Source organism: Thalassophryne amazonica, chromosome 17 (genome assembly GCF_902500255.1).
Source record: "Thalassophryne amazonica chromosome 17, fThaAma1.1, whole genome shotgun sequence".
NCBI lineage: Eukaryota > Metazoa > Chordata > Actinopteri > Batrachoidiformes > Batrachoididae > Thalassophryne > Thalassophryne amazonica.
This window is the reverse complement of record NC_047119.1, coordinates 32,081,498-32,098,775: the sequence shown is the minus strand read 5'-3', so window position 1 is coordinate 32,098,775 and position 17,278 is coordinate 32,081,498. Positions and strand designations below refer to the sequence as shown.

At 40.5% G+C, this 17,278-nt stretch overlaps 1 protein-coding gene across 3 annotated transcripts in view; it reads right to left on the bottom strand.

Annotated features, from left to right (window-relative positions):
• The window catches only part of slc35e4 (solute carrier family 35 member E4), a 22,323-nt gene extending 5,045 nt beyond the window's left edge, over nucleotides 1–17,278 (bottom strand). The window contains exons 1-2 of one of the 3 annotated variants that reach the window (XM_034192071.1): nucleotides 17,199–17,278; nucleotides 4,138–4,748 (exon numbers count right to left, since the gene is read on the bottom strand). In XM_034192071.1, the coding sequence (XP_034047962.1) occupies nucleotides 4,138–4,748; nucleotides 17,199–17,218 (631 nt within the window). In that variant the 5' untranslated portion in view covers nucleotides 17,219–17,278. Of the gene's footprint in view, nucleotides 1–4,137; nucleotides 4,749–5,199; nucleotides 5,276–17,182 lie in introns of those variants that run through there. The other 2 variants (XM_034192072.1, XM_034192070.1) reach the window with 2 other exon arrangements.

Here is a 17,278-nt window from a genome sequence, read left to right as displayed (position 1 = left end):
GAGTTTTCACTGTCACTGACGGCGTGGACGACCCCTGCCTGTCTGTCTGTCTGTGTACAGCTTAAGTCCACTTCTATTACTGCCAAAGTCTTCAAATTCACAGGGAACATTCTTGGGACACAGATATTGGACAAGTTCAAAGATGGCTAACCTTGACATATTTTAAGAGGTTTAAAAAGTCGCACTCTGTTATAATCTGATCCGTTTTGTGCTTGAGTGACCAGGGTGACAGTCAGAGTAGAGCTGCACTGTAATGTCAGTTGCTGGTTTCTTCAAAACCGCTTCATTTTGTGTCTTTATATACTTGTCTCTCATCTCATCTCGTATATTATGTAAAAGCTAGCAAGAAGTAAGCACTTCTAAAACTGAAAATGCTGTTTTTAGAACCTATTAACACCTCTGAACTTACTTATAAGACATTTTACGGATGTTAACATGGTGACATCACATCCTAGTTTAGCAACTTGCTAACTGCTTTGTTTCTGGTATATTATGTAAAAGCAAGCAAAAAATAAACACTTCTAAAACTGAAAACGCTGTTCTTGTAACCTGATAACACCTCTGGTGTCATTTACAAGACATTTTGTGGATGTTAGCTTGCAAAGCTAACTTTAGCTAACTCAAAGCTAACTTTCTATGGAGTGAAATTTGTCTCATTAATATTAATACATGCAAATGCACAGAGGGTGATCTACAAATATTCCTTGATTTGCACAACATGAATAAATGATGATTTGATTTGAACATGTTCAAGAGAATGGGATCGTAATAATTAACTAATCAACTGCAAATTATAAATAACACAATGCTCATACTGCCGAAGGTGTTTTAGCATTGCGTTATTTTTCTATTTTCTGTTTCTTCTGCTTTGTAAAACTTTGTAAAAACCTTGTAAATGTTAGAATGTAACTATGAGTCTGGTCTGCTTGAGGTTTCTTCCTCAATATCATCAGAGGGAGTTTTCCTCACCACTATCGCCTGTGTGCTTGCTCTAGAGGTTGGTAAGGTTAGACCTTACTTGTGTTAAGTGTCTTGAGGCTGCTTTGTTGTGATTTGGTGCTATATAAATTAAATACATTTAAATTTAAATAAACTGAATTGAGTTTTACACCAGATTTGAGCCATTTTAAGCACAGCATGCATGTCCCTTCTGACATAATCCAACTGGATCTCTTCCCCCACCACCATCTGTGAGCATTTCACTGTCAGTGCCACAACTTATCTCTGAGCAGGTGAGTCAATAATGGCAATAATCCTTAAACCTGTAGTTAAAGTCCTTATTCTCTGTGAAGTCCGCAAAATTTTCACTGAAAGCCAGATAAATTTTTCGAATGGTTTCTAGGTGCCAGTCTCTAACAGCTTCTGAAAAAATTCATTCCGCCATTTCCAGACAATGAAAATCTGACGAGGGGGCGGGACCACTTCTTCCACAAGGCGTGCTCACAGGCGAATGACGTCACCGACAGGCGTGGAAAAACTCACGCATGCGCACGAGGGTTCAAGCATGTCTGACGTAAAAACATATGAATGAAATCCATATAGTTTTTAAAAAAATAAAAAGGACCGTTAATTTATGGACAGACCACGTATACTTGAACTGTATCAGCGTTGTAGTAATGGTGTTTCCATTTGTTTTGTCAGCATGCGCAGTCTATTTTCGTTGATGTGCATGTCAGGTGACACCGGCAGAAAGTTGTGGTTTAGGTTGTCATGTTTCACAAGTGTTACAAATAAATTAAGTACATTTTAAACAATTCCAGGGGCATATTTAGTTTTGTTTCCTAATAGGCCGCCACTCAAAAGTAAACCATAAGCTTTGAAACAGTGCAACAACAAGATGATGATTGATCCAGAATTATGTAAAACCATTGAGAAAACACTCTAATGAGACAGGCTGAGAATAGCTTGTTGTTACCCACTTTTCTAGCTCAAGATGGAGCAAGCTGACAATTACAACTTGAAACGTGCAGGTAAATTCTGTTCTGTTAGCCTTGTATCAATCCAATTATTTGCATATTTCTAAACATCTGCACACCTGAATAATTATTTTTTCACTAAATCTTTTCAGAAGCTCATTACTTTCTTCTGTACAGCAGGTAGTTCAGTGGAGATGAGTTAACAATATGGAGACCGGGGTTTGATTCCCAGTCATGCTACCTGTCTGTGTCCTTGGACAAGACACTACAGGCGCATTGTCCCGGGCCACAAACTACAAGTATAAATGGGTAATGGCCTTGGCTGGGAAAGTAACCTGCATCCAGGGGGAGTTGTAGACGCTCATCCATCCCGGGATAAGCAAGGGAAACAATGGGCCTTGGGGCCTATATAGGACCGTGGGCTTCTTATTACTTTCTGATGCATTCTCCTTCCCTGATAATCCTAATATTATATGGACCAATTACATCAGAGGCCACAGCACACAATGCCTTCAACTGTGGGAACCACAAATTCTCTGATTCCAATCATGCACGGAATGTTGCTAAATTCAGTTACCAAATTACAAAACCATATGACAATAATTTAAGGAGGGAATTTGTTGGCATTTCAGGTCACGTTCACTTGAACTGTAGCCTTTTATTTAAAAAACAAAATCCACAGGCAAATACCCAAGGAAGACTTTTATGGTTTGTATTTAAAAAATGAAACTAAAATAAAACAATTAATTTGAAGCCAATTCCTTTTGTTGTCTTGAACTATCAAACATGACAACTCAAAATCTAAATAGTCTATCATTTTGTAATTCATCAAATTTAAAGGGCACAAAGTGTGGAAAAACTGATCACATTCTGGTTAACACTGATGTACCAGATCAATTCAAAAAGCAAATACAATTTGCTTATGTAATATCCCATATGAATTTTATCATGACATGCATGATAACAATTAGGAGCAGGTGCAGTTGAAGCTGACATGTGGCATGAAATGAGCTTGTTTGTCAGTTTATTACATTTCTAACACCGAGTCCTGATGTTCACCGAGGCCATGCTGCCATTTTTTTCCTGGCTAATAAGATTTGCACTCTCAAATATGTGCATGTATCTCTTGCAGACATAATGCATCTTGTCAACAACATTTTGTGGCAAATCTCAGAATTAGTTTTGAGTACTTTTGCTAATGACAGAATTTGGTGACGGATAATGAATCAGACAAACCAATACATCGGAGTGAAAAGTGTGTTGCCACGCCCCTACAGGGATAAACCTCAACACAACCCCGTCTCCACTATTATCAAGTTTCAAACTGAGTCAATGTTTTTAGACTGACAGTCAAATGTAGTGGAGAGTTTTGAGCGAGCAATGTGTGTCAGCAAATGATGTGTGTTTGCTGGTGGCGCGAGGAAACCGGTGAGCCCAGAGGAAACCCACACAGATCCACAAACTCCACCCAGAAAGAAAGTGAGCTTCAGTGCAACCAAACCAACAACCTTCTTGCTATGAGCCAAGAGTGCTAACCACTAACCACCGTGCTGCCCACGTGTTAGTGTTTGTCTCAATGTTCTCTGGGCAACCAGAAAGGATGAGTCAGGAATGAATCATTAAGAATTCACACAAAAAGACCAAAATAAACCGATGTCTGAGGCGTGGCGCGTAACTTCCAGCTTCAAAGTACTTCAACAATGATTTCACCTTAAATAGTGGCAACAATTGGAGCGTTAAGTAAATAGTATTCTGTAAATCTGTATGAGGTCACGTGCAAGTGGGGGCACCACTTTGCCAAAATACACAAAGCAAGGAAATCAATAGGAGACATTATGTAACTATTACGACGTATCGTGTACCAGCTACTCCATCACTTCCAGTGGCTGAACACATTATGTTCCTCACATTTTGCAAATCTGGGCTTAGAGGGAATTTGAGTAAACTCCTAAATCTGACCTCCATTTGTGGAAGCAATCCCAGAGTTAGAACGAGGCTCGTAAACAGTGTCCACCGTCACGCAAAATATTTTGGTTGGAGTTAGGATTAGAATAAGGATCTGGGTTAAGGTAGAATTTTGTCAAATACATAAAACTCTGGAAATTTTAACGGTACTTCCAGTTCTGGAATTCCCACCAAATTTTACTGAATTCTCGTCACGTCTTTTTGAGATATTCCGCTAACAAAATTTTTAAAAGGTTACAGATAAAGTTCTACTTACTCTGTTGAACAGATTTGACGCCCCTCAACATGGTCGCAGCGACCACAAAGAAGCAGCCGGTCTGATCGAATTGGACTTCTCCCATGATGCTGAAGGAAGCGCCCAGGCAGATGGGCATCATGGCTGTGTATTTGATGATGTGATGCTGCTTCCCCAGGATCAGCGTGGAGATGATGAGCGTGAAGAGCGGAGTGGTGGTGTAAATCATTTGTGCAAATGACAGCTGGACATAGTTCAGCCCGATGTTCCCGAAGGCGATACTGGAGCAAAACGTCAGACTCAACAGGAACACTTTACACTTGGCGTTGATGGACAGATCCTGTTCCACGGGATCTCCGTGGTGGATCACCCGCAGTTTGATCAGCCCGTAGTCCACAACTATGGCTGTCAGCATGTGCAACGCTGACAGCAGCAGGGGGTACCTGAAGTTGTAAACAGCAAAAATCCATTTGTTGAGGCTGGAGATGGTGGTTCCGGTCACCAGCCACACAATGACAGCGGACAGCAGGTGAAGCGTCTCTGCGGGGGGCCTCCGCCGGCCTCTCTCTTGCCTGGTTTCCTCGCATTTTGAGAAGCCATCAGCGTTGATCATGTTCTTGTCATTGTCGTCTCTGTCAGGTAAACACATGAGGAGAAGGTAACGCTCATCTGCATTGTTTCTCCTCTCGTTCGACTTTTTAAAAACAGCCTGTGCGTGCACACGTGTGTTCCTGTTTTGAATGACTGTGCAAGTGGAAACTAAGCAAAATGACACATGCTGCAACGGACCAGAAAGGAATGAGGGGGACAGGGGGCGTGGTCTTCTTCAACACGTGGATTGAAAAGATTGGTTCTCATCAAGAGCCTGACAGCAGAGGATGACGCACACAAAAAGAGCGCTGGAGTAAACATCCGAGCAGCATCAGAAAGCGCCGTCACTCACGGGAGTCGCTGTTTTAAATAGGAGATGACTTCACCGCATGACGACTCGTTCTTGACGTCGAACTCACCGCCGTTTAAAGAAGCAGAACCGTTCGTTTGTCTGGCAAAAACAGAGGGCTAAGTAAGCGAGTTAGCCTTCACCGGAACGTCTCCATTAGCTTACCGAAGCAAAGCTGTTCGCCTGTCATTTGACGCGGTGAGCGGCGAAGCTGAAGCTCCGGAGCCTGTGTCGGAAAGACGGGTTTCTTCGAAGCCCTGTATCGACACTTGAATCGTTTTCACACAGTCACGTGACTGATGGCCGCGCAATAGAGAAAAAAAATCCATCCATACCTGCTTACTCCTGCTTAGAACATGAAGGAATATAATCCTAAATGTGCTTAAACATGCATTAACCATTTGTGTTTTTTTCCTTTTTAGATCCATTTTATTATGCTTTTACGACGGCGTTTTAGGGCCACAGATTTTTTTTTTTAGACTTCGAGAATAAAGTAATACTCTGAGAATAATGTAATATTATGAGAATAAAGTCATAATATAATATTTCAACTTTTTTCTTGTAATATTACTTTTTCTCGTAAAATTACGACTTTATTCTCGTAATATTACTTTATTCTCGTAATATTACGACTTTTTCTCGTAATATTACTTTATTCTCGAAGTCCAAAAATAAATAAATAAAAGAAATTCAATGTGGCCCTAAAACTCTGTCGTATGCTTTATCTTTTTATTGAGCTATAAGAATAATTTGTTGCATTCATGAGTGTGTTTTAATGTTCAAGAAGTGACCATTTACATACCATTATTGCTGTTAAAGGATGTATTACTCATATGCACATAGTAATCAGCATTTATCACTGCTTATTAATCATGTAATATCAATTTCAATTTTCAGTTTATTTTCATTTATATAGTGCCAAATCACAACAGAGTTGCCTCAAGGCACTTCACACAAGTAAGGTCTAACTTTGCAAATATTTCTGTGGTATAACCGCAGTGATAAGACTTGCTGACAGTCCTTCAGTTAGCAGTTTTTGGCCCAAAACAATTCCTTATCAGTTTAGGTACAGGTGTCACTTCAGGAAAAAGAGGAAGTAACACTGCACAGCGCACGTGGGCAGGACCATGCCCCGAAGCAGAGGGATGAAGACTTCAGATGAAGGACAACACCCTAGTTTAGCATGAATCATTTTATTAGTATAGGGGTCGGATATGTATAAAAGAGGTCCCTGCCCGTTGCTCAGGGTTCCTTTTTGCTGTCAGCTTGCTGGAACACCAGACTGCTGGTTGGAAGCTCTCAGCTCCTGGGACCCTCAGAACCTCTGGGTATGATAAGATTTATCCTAATCATTCTGTTATATTCAAATTCTGTTACATCTTGTTACATTTAAATTCTGTTTAATAAATCTCAGTGTGGTGGTCTAACCACCAGGGTAATTGTGGTCAATTTTAAATAATTGGTCAAATCCTTCTTTCAAATCAAACGGACACACAGGACTGAGGGGACGGGGCAAGGCGAGGTCACGAGAGACCACCAAAAAAAAAAAAAACAGTCCTAACAAACACTTATGAAAATAGGTTGAAAGACCTTGGACTTACTACACAAGAAAATATAAGAGTCCATGAGGACCTCCCTGAAGCTTACAAAATATTAAACTGTCATATTGACTGCAATAAATTTTTCCAACTTAAACATGATACAAGTTTGAGAGGCTACTCAACTATGTTAAATGCTAGTAGATGTTAGATTTTTTTTTTTCACAACAGCAATAGAATTGTCGCTGTGGAACCATCTACTAAAATGTTGTAAATTCACCCAGTGTCAATGATTTTAAAAACACAACAGCATGATCAGTATTATTATGGTTTTTAACTTTTGTTCTGTACTTTTATGTACCAAATTTTTTATCACTCATTAAAAAATGTTTTCAATGTTTTACAGTTAAGGGTCACAGGGGGCTGCAGTCTATCCCAGCAGTCATAGGACATGAGGTGGGGTACACCCTGGACGGGATGCCAGTCTGTCACAGGGTCACATATACACAAACAAACACATTCGCACCCACATGCACACCTACGGACAATTTAAAGTTTTCAATTCTCCTACCTGCATGTCTTTGCATGTGGGAGGAAGCCGGAGCACCCGGAGGGAACCCACACAAACACGGGGAGAACACGCAAACTGCACAAAGGCCACAGGTGACAATCGATCCCGTGACCATCTTGCTGTGACGCAACAGTGTTAACCACTAATCCACTGTGCTGCCACTAAACTATATAAAAATATGGATTTTTTTGAATTAATCAAAATGCTACTAAATGACCCTTACACCCTCTACAGTGGGGCCAACAAGTATTTAGTCAGTCCCTGATTGTGCAAGTTCTTCTGTTTAGAAAGATGAGAGAGGTCTGTAATTTTCAACATACAGTAGTGTTCAGAATAATAGTAGTGCTATGTGACTAAAAAGATTAATCCAGGTTTTGACTATATTTCTTATTGTTACATGGGAAACAAGGTACCAGTAGATTCTCACAAATCCAACAAGACCAAGCATTCATCATATACACACTCTTAAGGCTATGAAATTGGGCTATTAGTAAAAAAAAGTAGAAAAGGGGGTGTTCACAATAATAGTAGCATCTGCTGTTGACGCTACAAACTCAAAACTATTATATTCAAACTGCTGTTTTAGCAATCCTGTGAATCACTAAACTAGTATTTAGTTGTATAACCACAGTTTTTCATGATTTCTTCACATCTGCGAGGCATGGAGTCAACCAATTTGTGGCACCTTTCAGCTGTTATTCCACTCCAAGATTCTTTAACAACATTCCACAATTCATTCACATTTCTTGGTTTTGCTTCAGAAACAGCTCTTTTGATGTCACCCCACAAGTTCTCAACTGGATTTAGGTCCAGGGATTGGGCAGGCCACTCCAAAACATTAATTTTGTTGGAGTGGCCTGATTTTGCTTGTTTACTAGTGTGCTTGGGGACACTGACTTGTTGAAACACCCATTTCAAGGGCATGTCCTCTTCAGCATAAGGCAACATGACCTCTTCAAGTATTTTGACATATCCAAACTGATCCATGATACCTGGTATGCGATATTGGCCCAACACCATAGTAGGAGAAACATGCCCATATCATGATGCTTGCACCACCATGCTTCACTGTCTTCACTGTGAACTGTGGCTTGAATTCAGAGTTTGGGGGTCGTCTCACAAACTGTCTGTGGCCCTTGGACCCAAAAAGAATTTTACTCTCATCAGTCCACAAAATATTCCTCCATTTCTCTTTAGGTCAGTTGATGTGTTCTTTGGCAAATTGTAACCTCTTCTGCACATGTCTTTTATTTAACAGAGGGACTTTGCGGCTGATTCTTGCACATAAATTAACTTCACACAGGCGTCTTCTGTCACAGCACTTACAGGTAACTCCAGACTGTCTTTGATCATCCTGGAGCTGATCAATGGGTGAGACTTTGCAATTCTGGTTATTCTTCTATCCTATGAACAATGTCTTGAACGTCCCATTTTTCTCAGGCTTTCAAAGAGAAAAGCATGTTCAACAGGTGCTGGCTTCATCCTTAAATAGGGGACACCTGATTCACACCTGTTTGTTCCACAAAATTGACGAACTCACTGACTGAATGCCACACTATTATTATTGTGAACACCCCCTTTTCTACTTTTTTTTACTAGTAGACCAATTTCATAGCCTTAAGAGTGTGCATATCATGAATGCTTGGTCTTGTTGGGTTTGTGAGAATCTACTGAATCTACTGGTACCTTGTTTCCCATGTAGCAATAAGAAATATACTCAAAACCTGGATTAATCTTTTTAGTCACATAGCACTACTATTATTCTGAACACTACTGTAGGTACATGTCAACTGTGAGAGACAAAATGAGGAAAAAAAATATCCAGGAAATCACATTGTAGGATTTTAAAAAATTTTATTTGTAAATTATGGTGGAAAATAAGTATTTGGTCAATAACAAAAATTCCACTCAATACTTTGTAACATAATCTTTGTTGGCAATGACAGAGGTCAAACTTTTCCTGTAAGTCTTCACCAGGTTTGCACACACTGTAGCTGGTATTTTGGCCCATTCCTCCATGCAGAGCACCTCTAGAGCAGTGATGTTTTGGGGCTGTCGCTGGGCAACACGGACTTTCAACTCCCTCTACAAATTTTCTATGGGGTTGAGGTCTGGAGACTGGCTTGGCCACTCCAGGACCTTGAAATGCTTTTTACGGAGCCACTCCTTCATTGTCCGAGCGGTGCGTTTGGGATTATTGTCATGCTGGAAGACCCAGCCACGTTCCATCTTCAATGCTCTCACTGATGGAAGGAGGTTTTGGCTTAAAATCTCACGATACATGGCCCCATTCATTTGTCCTGTCCCCTTTGCAGAAAAACAGCCGCAAAGCATGATGTTTCCACCCCCATGCTTCACAGTAAGTATGGTGTTCTTGGAATGCAACTCAGCATTCTTCTTCCTCCAAACACAATTGAGTTTAGTTTTTACCAAAAAGTTCTATTTTGATTTCATCTGACCACATGATATTCTCCCAATCCTCTTCTGGATCATCCATATGCTCTCTGGCAAATTTCAGACGGGCCTGGACACGTACTGGCTTAAGCAGGGGGAGCCGCCTGGCACTGCAGGATTTGAGTCCCTCCCTACGTAGTGTGTAGCCTTTGTTACTTTGGTCCCATGTCTCTGCAGGTCATTCATCGGGTCCCTCCGTGTAGTTCTGGGATTTTTGTTCACCATTCTCATGATCATTTTGACCCCAAGGGATGACATCTTGCGTGGAGCCCCAGATCAAAGGAGATTATCAATGGTCTTGTATGTCTTCCATTTTCATACAATTGCTCTCACAGTTGATTTATTCACACCAACCTGCTTGACTATTGTAGATTCACTCTTCCCAGCCTGGTGCACATCTACAATTTTCTTCCTGGTGTCCTTCGACAGCTCTTTGGTCATGGCCATGGTTGAGTTTGGAGTCTGACTGTTTGAGGCTGTGGATAGGTGTCTTTTATACAGATAACGAGTTCCAACAGATGCCATTAATACAGGTAACAGGTGGAGGACAGAAGAGCTTCTTTAAAAAAAAGTTACAGGTCTGTAAGAGCCAGAAATCTTGTTTGTTTGTGGGTGACCAAATACTTATTTTCCACCATAATTTACAAATAAATTCTTTAAAAATCCTCCAATGTGATTTTCTGGATTTTTTTTCCTTATTTTGTCTCTCATAATAAGCGAAGTGCACATCTCGGGCCACGCAGTGCATTATGGGTACGCAAAATTTTTCGGATACCAATCCACATTCAAAGATGGCAGAAAGCAGCGAGGAGTACTATGATTTGGACCATTTCAACTGCTGGAAAGTTGATGATTTAAAGCGTTTTTGTAAGCTCCGCGGATTAGCCGTTACAACCAGGACTGCGTACGGCAGTAGACAGAAACGGAAAGAAGAGCTGGCTGCCCTTGCGTGTGCTGCATCGGTACAGAAACTACCGTTGGTGCTGACAAAGGAGGAAAAGAGAGCTGCTGTTGAAAATGACTAATAGTTCTTGTTGATAGTTGGAGACAAACAAATTTCTGACCTCTTGAAGGCAACTGAGGGATGGTTAGACGAAGTCCAGGGTCTGAAATTGTGGATACTGAAGAATAAGCAGGGATGAGAAATCGCTACTCCGCCGGCTTCGTAATGACTATAATGAAGGTGGGTCTCACATATAACCTCTTTGGTGTCACGTTTGTTTTGATAAGTTGACAGACATACAATGATATATGCATCCATGCAGTTTGTTTATAGAACATGTCAATATTACAATATTACGCGCCACGTCATTCATGGCGCGACATTACAGTCATAAACCGATGCACGAAAACGGTGCCATCAACCAGATTATAATTCGGCACGGTTTCAGGATATTGACAAAATAAACATGTGCAAGAAACTTACAATTTTAGTCCATCTTTTACGTCCGTCTGGATATTTCTTTTCTGTGGGGAAATTGTGTAGAATGAACAGAGGTTTACAACCACATTTCTTCTTCTTTCCGTCTTTGGGTGGACTCGGCGGAGCCTTGCAATCGTGTGTTTTCAGCCACCTTTCAAGCCTACAAATTCCATCTGAGCATTTGAAAACCGTATAATGCGCACCTGTCATTATTGTATGAATCGCTTAAGCCTTAAAGCCTTTGAAACAATCCCTGTAAGCCTTAACTTTCACAGTCCGCTAACGCTACCGTATATGAAATTCAATGGTAGCTGTGTATGTTTGGTAGCTGGAATTTTTGACCCCATTTGACCCACGAATGTGCAGATGCATTGCGCACTTCGCTTACTGAAGTGTACCTATGATGAAAATTACAGACCTCTCTCATGTTTCTAAGTAGAAGAACTTGCACAATCAGGGACTGACTAAATACTTTTCGGCCCCACTGTATATAAATATATATAAATAGAGTCCATTTACCATTTAGCCGTCAAAAAGCAGTACGTCACAATCCATAAGGTATCTAAATACTCCGTAGACATTTAGTAGTATTCAAACAGTACCTGGAGGATCTACTACCTCCCTCTGCCTCACGTGGCAGCCTGCTAATTAAACAAGAACTACTTCTTTCGGAAAATTAAGACATAATGAAAACATAAATGGAAATGATAAATGAAAATGATAGCGACACCCAAGAGGTTGTGGCATTGTACAAATAATGTGTTAGGCATCAGGAACTATTTAAAAAAAGGTCTGCCATTGCAAAATAGAAATTTTTACATCATATGTATGCACAATACTACAGTAAGTGTCTGAAAACAAGTAGGTACAATGGTGATGGCGTAGAACATCCAGACTGTGTCTCTACTACTCGCTTGCTTACTTCTAGTATGTGCTGCAGTAACGGATGGGCAGTAGGTTTCTAAATGACGTTAGTGCAAACTGAGAATTTGTATGCAGGGATAGGCTTTTAGATGGTTGTCATGGTAACACAGGAAAACATGAATATACATAATGCAGAAAAACAGAATTTGGACAAGAAAAGATAGTTGGTGCAGCTCAGCAGAAACAACAAAATATGGATCATTTGAGCTCTTGCTATATAGTTGTCATTGCTCATGCCTGTGTACAAAAAAGTTAAAAATAAATAAATAAATAAAAATAAAAATATAGTCTGAACGACATATTGTACAGGATATCTCTGCAACCAATAGGGCTGGAGAGGTGAGCTAATAATTTCTTATTGCATGGTATATGTGACATCACTAAAATGTCATGAAATCAAAAATATTGGTATCATCAGAATACATTTGTTATATAGGTTTTCAGGGTATTTATCATTTATCTCACCGCTAATGACTTTCTTTTTAAAGATAAAAGGGATTACTGCGAGCCATGATTGGTCAGTTTTGAATGGGCACACCTATGTGGATGATGTCATCATCACATTTTGGCAAATGGCTTTAGTTGAGGCTCATTTGCAACAATACAGAATTACGTGCCCAGACATGTGCATCCAAGAAGATGAAACCAAGACGGTGGGGCTCTGCTATCCGACGGACTTTTCAGGTGTGTTCACATTCTTGCGAGATGATATAGTTTCTGCCAGTCAACTCCACTATCTCATAACCCTCAAGTATATCATCATCATTACTTGGTATCTCATTACTGGAATATGATTTTTGTATGTGTGCATATATGTTTGATATGAATTATTTTAGTCAATAAAATTTAACCTGCCAAAAACTCACTAATTCATATACCTCATGTACAACTTAACTTCAATCTGCATGTCTGTTGTGCACATTTTTTTCTCTTATTGCACATTTTATTTTACTTTACAAATTAAATATCAGTTTCAGTGAAAGAATGTACAACCCCAATTCCAATGAAGTTGGGACATTGTGTAAAATATAAATAAAAACAGAATACAATGATTTGCAACTCTCGGGCATCTTTTCCGGATGCCCCCTGGACGCCTCGCTGGAGAGGTGTTCCGCATGTCCCATCGGGAGGAGGCCCCGGGGAAGACCCAGGACACGCTGGAGGGTCTACGTCTCTCGGCTGGCTTGGGAACGCCTTGGGGTTCCCCCGGAGGAGCTGGGGGAGGTGTGTGTGGATCGGAAGGTCTGGGCGGCTTTGCTTGAGCTGCTGCCCCCGCGACCCGACTCCGGATAAAGCGGAAGAAAATGGATGGAATGGATGGACAATGATTTGCAAATCCTCTTCAACCTATATTCAAGTGAATACACCACAAAGACAAGATATTTAATGTTCAAACTGATAAACTTTATTGTTTTTGTGCAAATATTTGCTAATTTTGAAATGGATGCCTGCAACACGTTACAAAAAGCTGGGACAGTGGTATGTTTACCACTGTGTTACATCACCTTTCCTTATAACAACACTCAAGAAGCGTTTTGGAACTGAGGACACTAATTGCTGAAGCTTTGTAGGTGGAATTCTTTCCCATTCTTGCTTGATGTATGACTTCAGTTGTTCAACAGTCCGGGGTCTCCGTTGTCGTATTTTGCACTTCATAATGCGCCACACATTTTCAATGGGTGACAGGTCTGGACTGCAGTAGTAGCCACACTCTTTTACTACGAGGCCACGCTGTTGTAACACGTGCAGAATGTGGCTTGGCATTGTCTTGCTGAAATAAGCAGGGACGTACCTGAAAAAGACGTTGCTTGGATGGCAGCATGTGTTGCTCCAAAACCTGAATGTACCTTTCAGCATTGATGGTGCCATCACAGATGTGTAAGTTACCCGTGCCATGGGCACTAACACACCCCCATAACATCACAGATGCTGGCTTTTGAACTTTGCGCTGGTAACAATCTGGATGGTCTTTTTCCTCTTTTGTCCAGAGGACACGACTTCCATGATTTCCAAAAACAATTTGAAATGTGGACTCATCAGACCACAGCACACTTTTTCACTTTGTGTCTGTCCATTTCAAATGAACTCGGGCCCAGAGACGGCAGTGGTGTTTCAGGATTTTGTTGATGTATGGCTTTCGCTTTGCATGATAGAGTTTTAACTTGCACTTGTAGATGTAGCAACAAACTGTGTTAACTGACAATGGTTTTCTGAAGTGTTCCTGAGCCCATGCGGTAAGATCCTTTACACAATGATGTCTGTTTTTAATGCCTGGGGGATCGAAGGTCACAGGCAATCAATGTTGGTTTTTTGGCCTTGCTGCTTACATGTTGAAAGTTCTCCAGATTCTCTGAATCTTCTGATTATATTATGGACTGTAGATGATGGAATCCCTAAAGTCCTTGTAATTGAACATTGAAAAACATTGTTCTTAAACTGTTGGACTATTTTTTCCATGCAGTTGTTCACAAAGTGGTGATCCTCGCCCCATCTTTGCTTGTGAATGGCTGAGCCTTTTGAGGATGCTCCTTTTATAACCAATAATTGTTGTGTGGGCCGCTGAAGAGGAGGTACTGCTGGCCCACCACCACCAGAGGGCGCCCTGCTTGGAGTGCGGGCTCCAAGCACGAGAGGGCGCCAGACCCAGAGGAAGTGACAGCTGTCACTCATCACACCAGCTGTCACTCATCTACACCAGTACTTAAGCCGGACTGCAACTCCACCTCCCCGCCGAGAAATCGACTACCAAGAGGTAACTTCTCTGCTGACTCATATCATTGAGTGGATTCTGAACTTCTTTTGCAGCCGGTATCCTGTGGTGTTCGCCCTTATCTGGGAATTGGCGTGTAGCGTGACGACGACGACTGCGCTACAGATAAGTGGTTACACTAGGAGCTGCACGAGTGTGTGATTCGGAGGTGGAGGTCCTCCTCCTAACTGTGTACAGACTGTAGACCACTGAGTGTAAGGATTTACACTCATTCATCTTGTCTCTGCTTTTTGCCAGCAGTACCAGGGTCGACAGCCGAAGACAGAGGTCACCTGGGGATTCGGGACTTGGCGGCTCCGGTGTTCTTCAGACCGTTGGTGGTGGAGGCCGTGTGGGACGCGGCCTCTCTCTCGTCGGGGTCTTCTATCTTCGAGCCTGCCCACACGTCACCTGGTGTTAATTGACTTTGCAATTTCTGTATATTTAGTTGTGTATTGTCACAACAGTAAATTGTTACCTTTTGGCTTACTCATTGTCCGTTCATTTGCGCCCCCTGTTGTGGGTCCGTGCTACGACACCTTCCCAACAATAATGACATTCACCTGTTTCCAGTTAACCTGTTCACCTGTGGAATGTTCCAAACAGGTGTTCTTTGAGCATTCATCAACTTTCCCAGTCTTTTGTTGCCCCTGTCCCAGCTTTTTTTTAAATGTGTTGCAGGCATCCATTTCAAAATGAGCAGATATGTGCACAAAAACAAAAAAGTCTATCAGTTTGAACATTAAATATCTTATCTTTGTGGTGTATTCAATTGAATATAGGTTGAAGAGGATTTGCAAACCATTGTATTCTGTTTTTATTTCCATTTCACACAACGTCCCAACTTCATTGGAATTGAGGTTTTAAATACAATGGAAATTTGGGCAACAATGGAAACAAGTGTTTTGTTGTTGCTGTTTTTTTACCTCCGCCAAGGAGGTTATGTTTTCGTTCGCATTTGTTTGTTTGTCTGACTGTCAGCAGGATAACTCAAAATGTTTTGAATGGATTTTGATGAAATTTTGTGGAGTGGTTGGAAATGACAAGAGGAACAAGTGATTAAATTTTAGTGGTGATCCGGATCACGATCCGGATCCAGGAATTTTTTAAAGGATTCTCCACCATTGTGGGCTAGGGGGAATTTTGACATTCTAGTTTCTAACTCCACAAAAACAAGGCAGAAAGGCTTGAAAAAAATTAAGGTGTAACATAGTCAAATGTTCTATCAAACAACAAAGTTTGGTGATGACTGGATCCGGATTCCGGATCTGGTGATCCAGAATATGCAAAAATATAGGGAAAATAGAAAATGTGTCAGTCAGTGTAAGGTGACAAATGAAGCTAGAGATGCACAACTAACACCAAATTGTAGCTGAATCTGTACTGATTCAGTAAGGTGTCATCAGATTTGATGTAGCTTCAAATGTTATGGAGCTAGATCCAGAAGAAAACTGCCATTACTGAAAAATCGTTTTTATACAATAACTTTTGAACTAATAAAGACATAAAAGTGATACCAAGTTCTAGTGGTATGTTTTCATGGTCAAAGATGTCAAATATAAAGGAAAGAAAAGTGTATGTATCATAGTTTTGGTTGTAACACTGAACTGTTGAATAGATCACTGTGCCAAGGAGGGAATCTCTTTAGGGTCAGTGACCCTATGGCCTTGTTTAGAGAAGTGTTTCATAAATGTTAAAAAAAAAATATATATATATATTTGCAGTTTAGTTGAATATTAAATTGAATTTTGTCTATTTGTTTTTGTCTATAAGCACATGTAATATCAATTATCAGTGCTCAGATGACAGTAGCTTCTGGGAAAGGTGCAAGTTGCAATAAACTGTGATGCCAAGCGCTAAGGATACATGCTATCCAGTCACAGCAGATGAAACTTTTTTTTACTACTGAGCAAACATCATTGTTAGACTTTTTTAGGTTCAATGATTCCACGGCGTGTAAGGAGGGAATCTCTTTAGGGTCAGTGACCCTATGGCCTTGGCGGAGGTTTGCACTATCTGAGTGCTTCTAGTTTATTATTATTTTACACTTTTTGTGTTAGCCTGTATATTTAATGTATTTATATTTAATACATGTATTTGTATTATTTTTTAGTTACACTGTTTATACAAATATAATTCAATCACAGCTAATAAACACATATCTAATTCTAATATTTAATACATCATATCTAACACATAATATCTAATAATACATAATAATATAATAATAATATAATACATAATATCTAACACATATCTAATTCTCATTTGTCTTCACTAGATGTCACTAGAGAGCAATCAAATGAGGATTCGATGAACAAATCTTTTGTCGATACACTGCTTCAGAAAGGTTCATTTCGCTATCACACTACACTGAACGACCAAAATCCATTTCTAGCATCAGCTGTAGGCACACCGCTACTGTAGAAAGGTATATTTCTTCAATAAACATGTTTTGTTGTTTTACCTTTATTGACGAGTACCTTTGGAGCTCCGACAGCATCCGCGTACCCCCCGTCTGTCGGTCACCCCGAGACGGAAGAGCTGCCGTTTGATTGGCTGA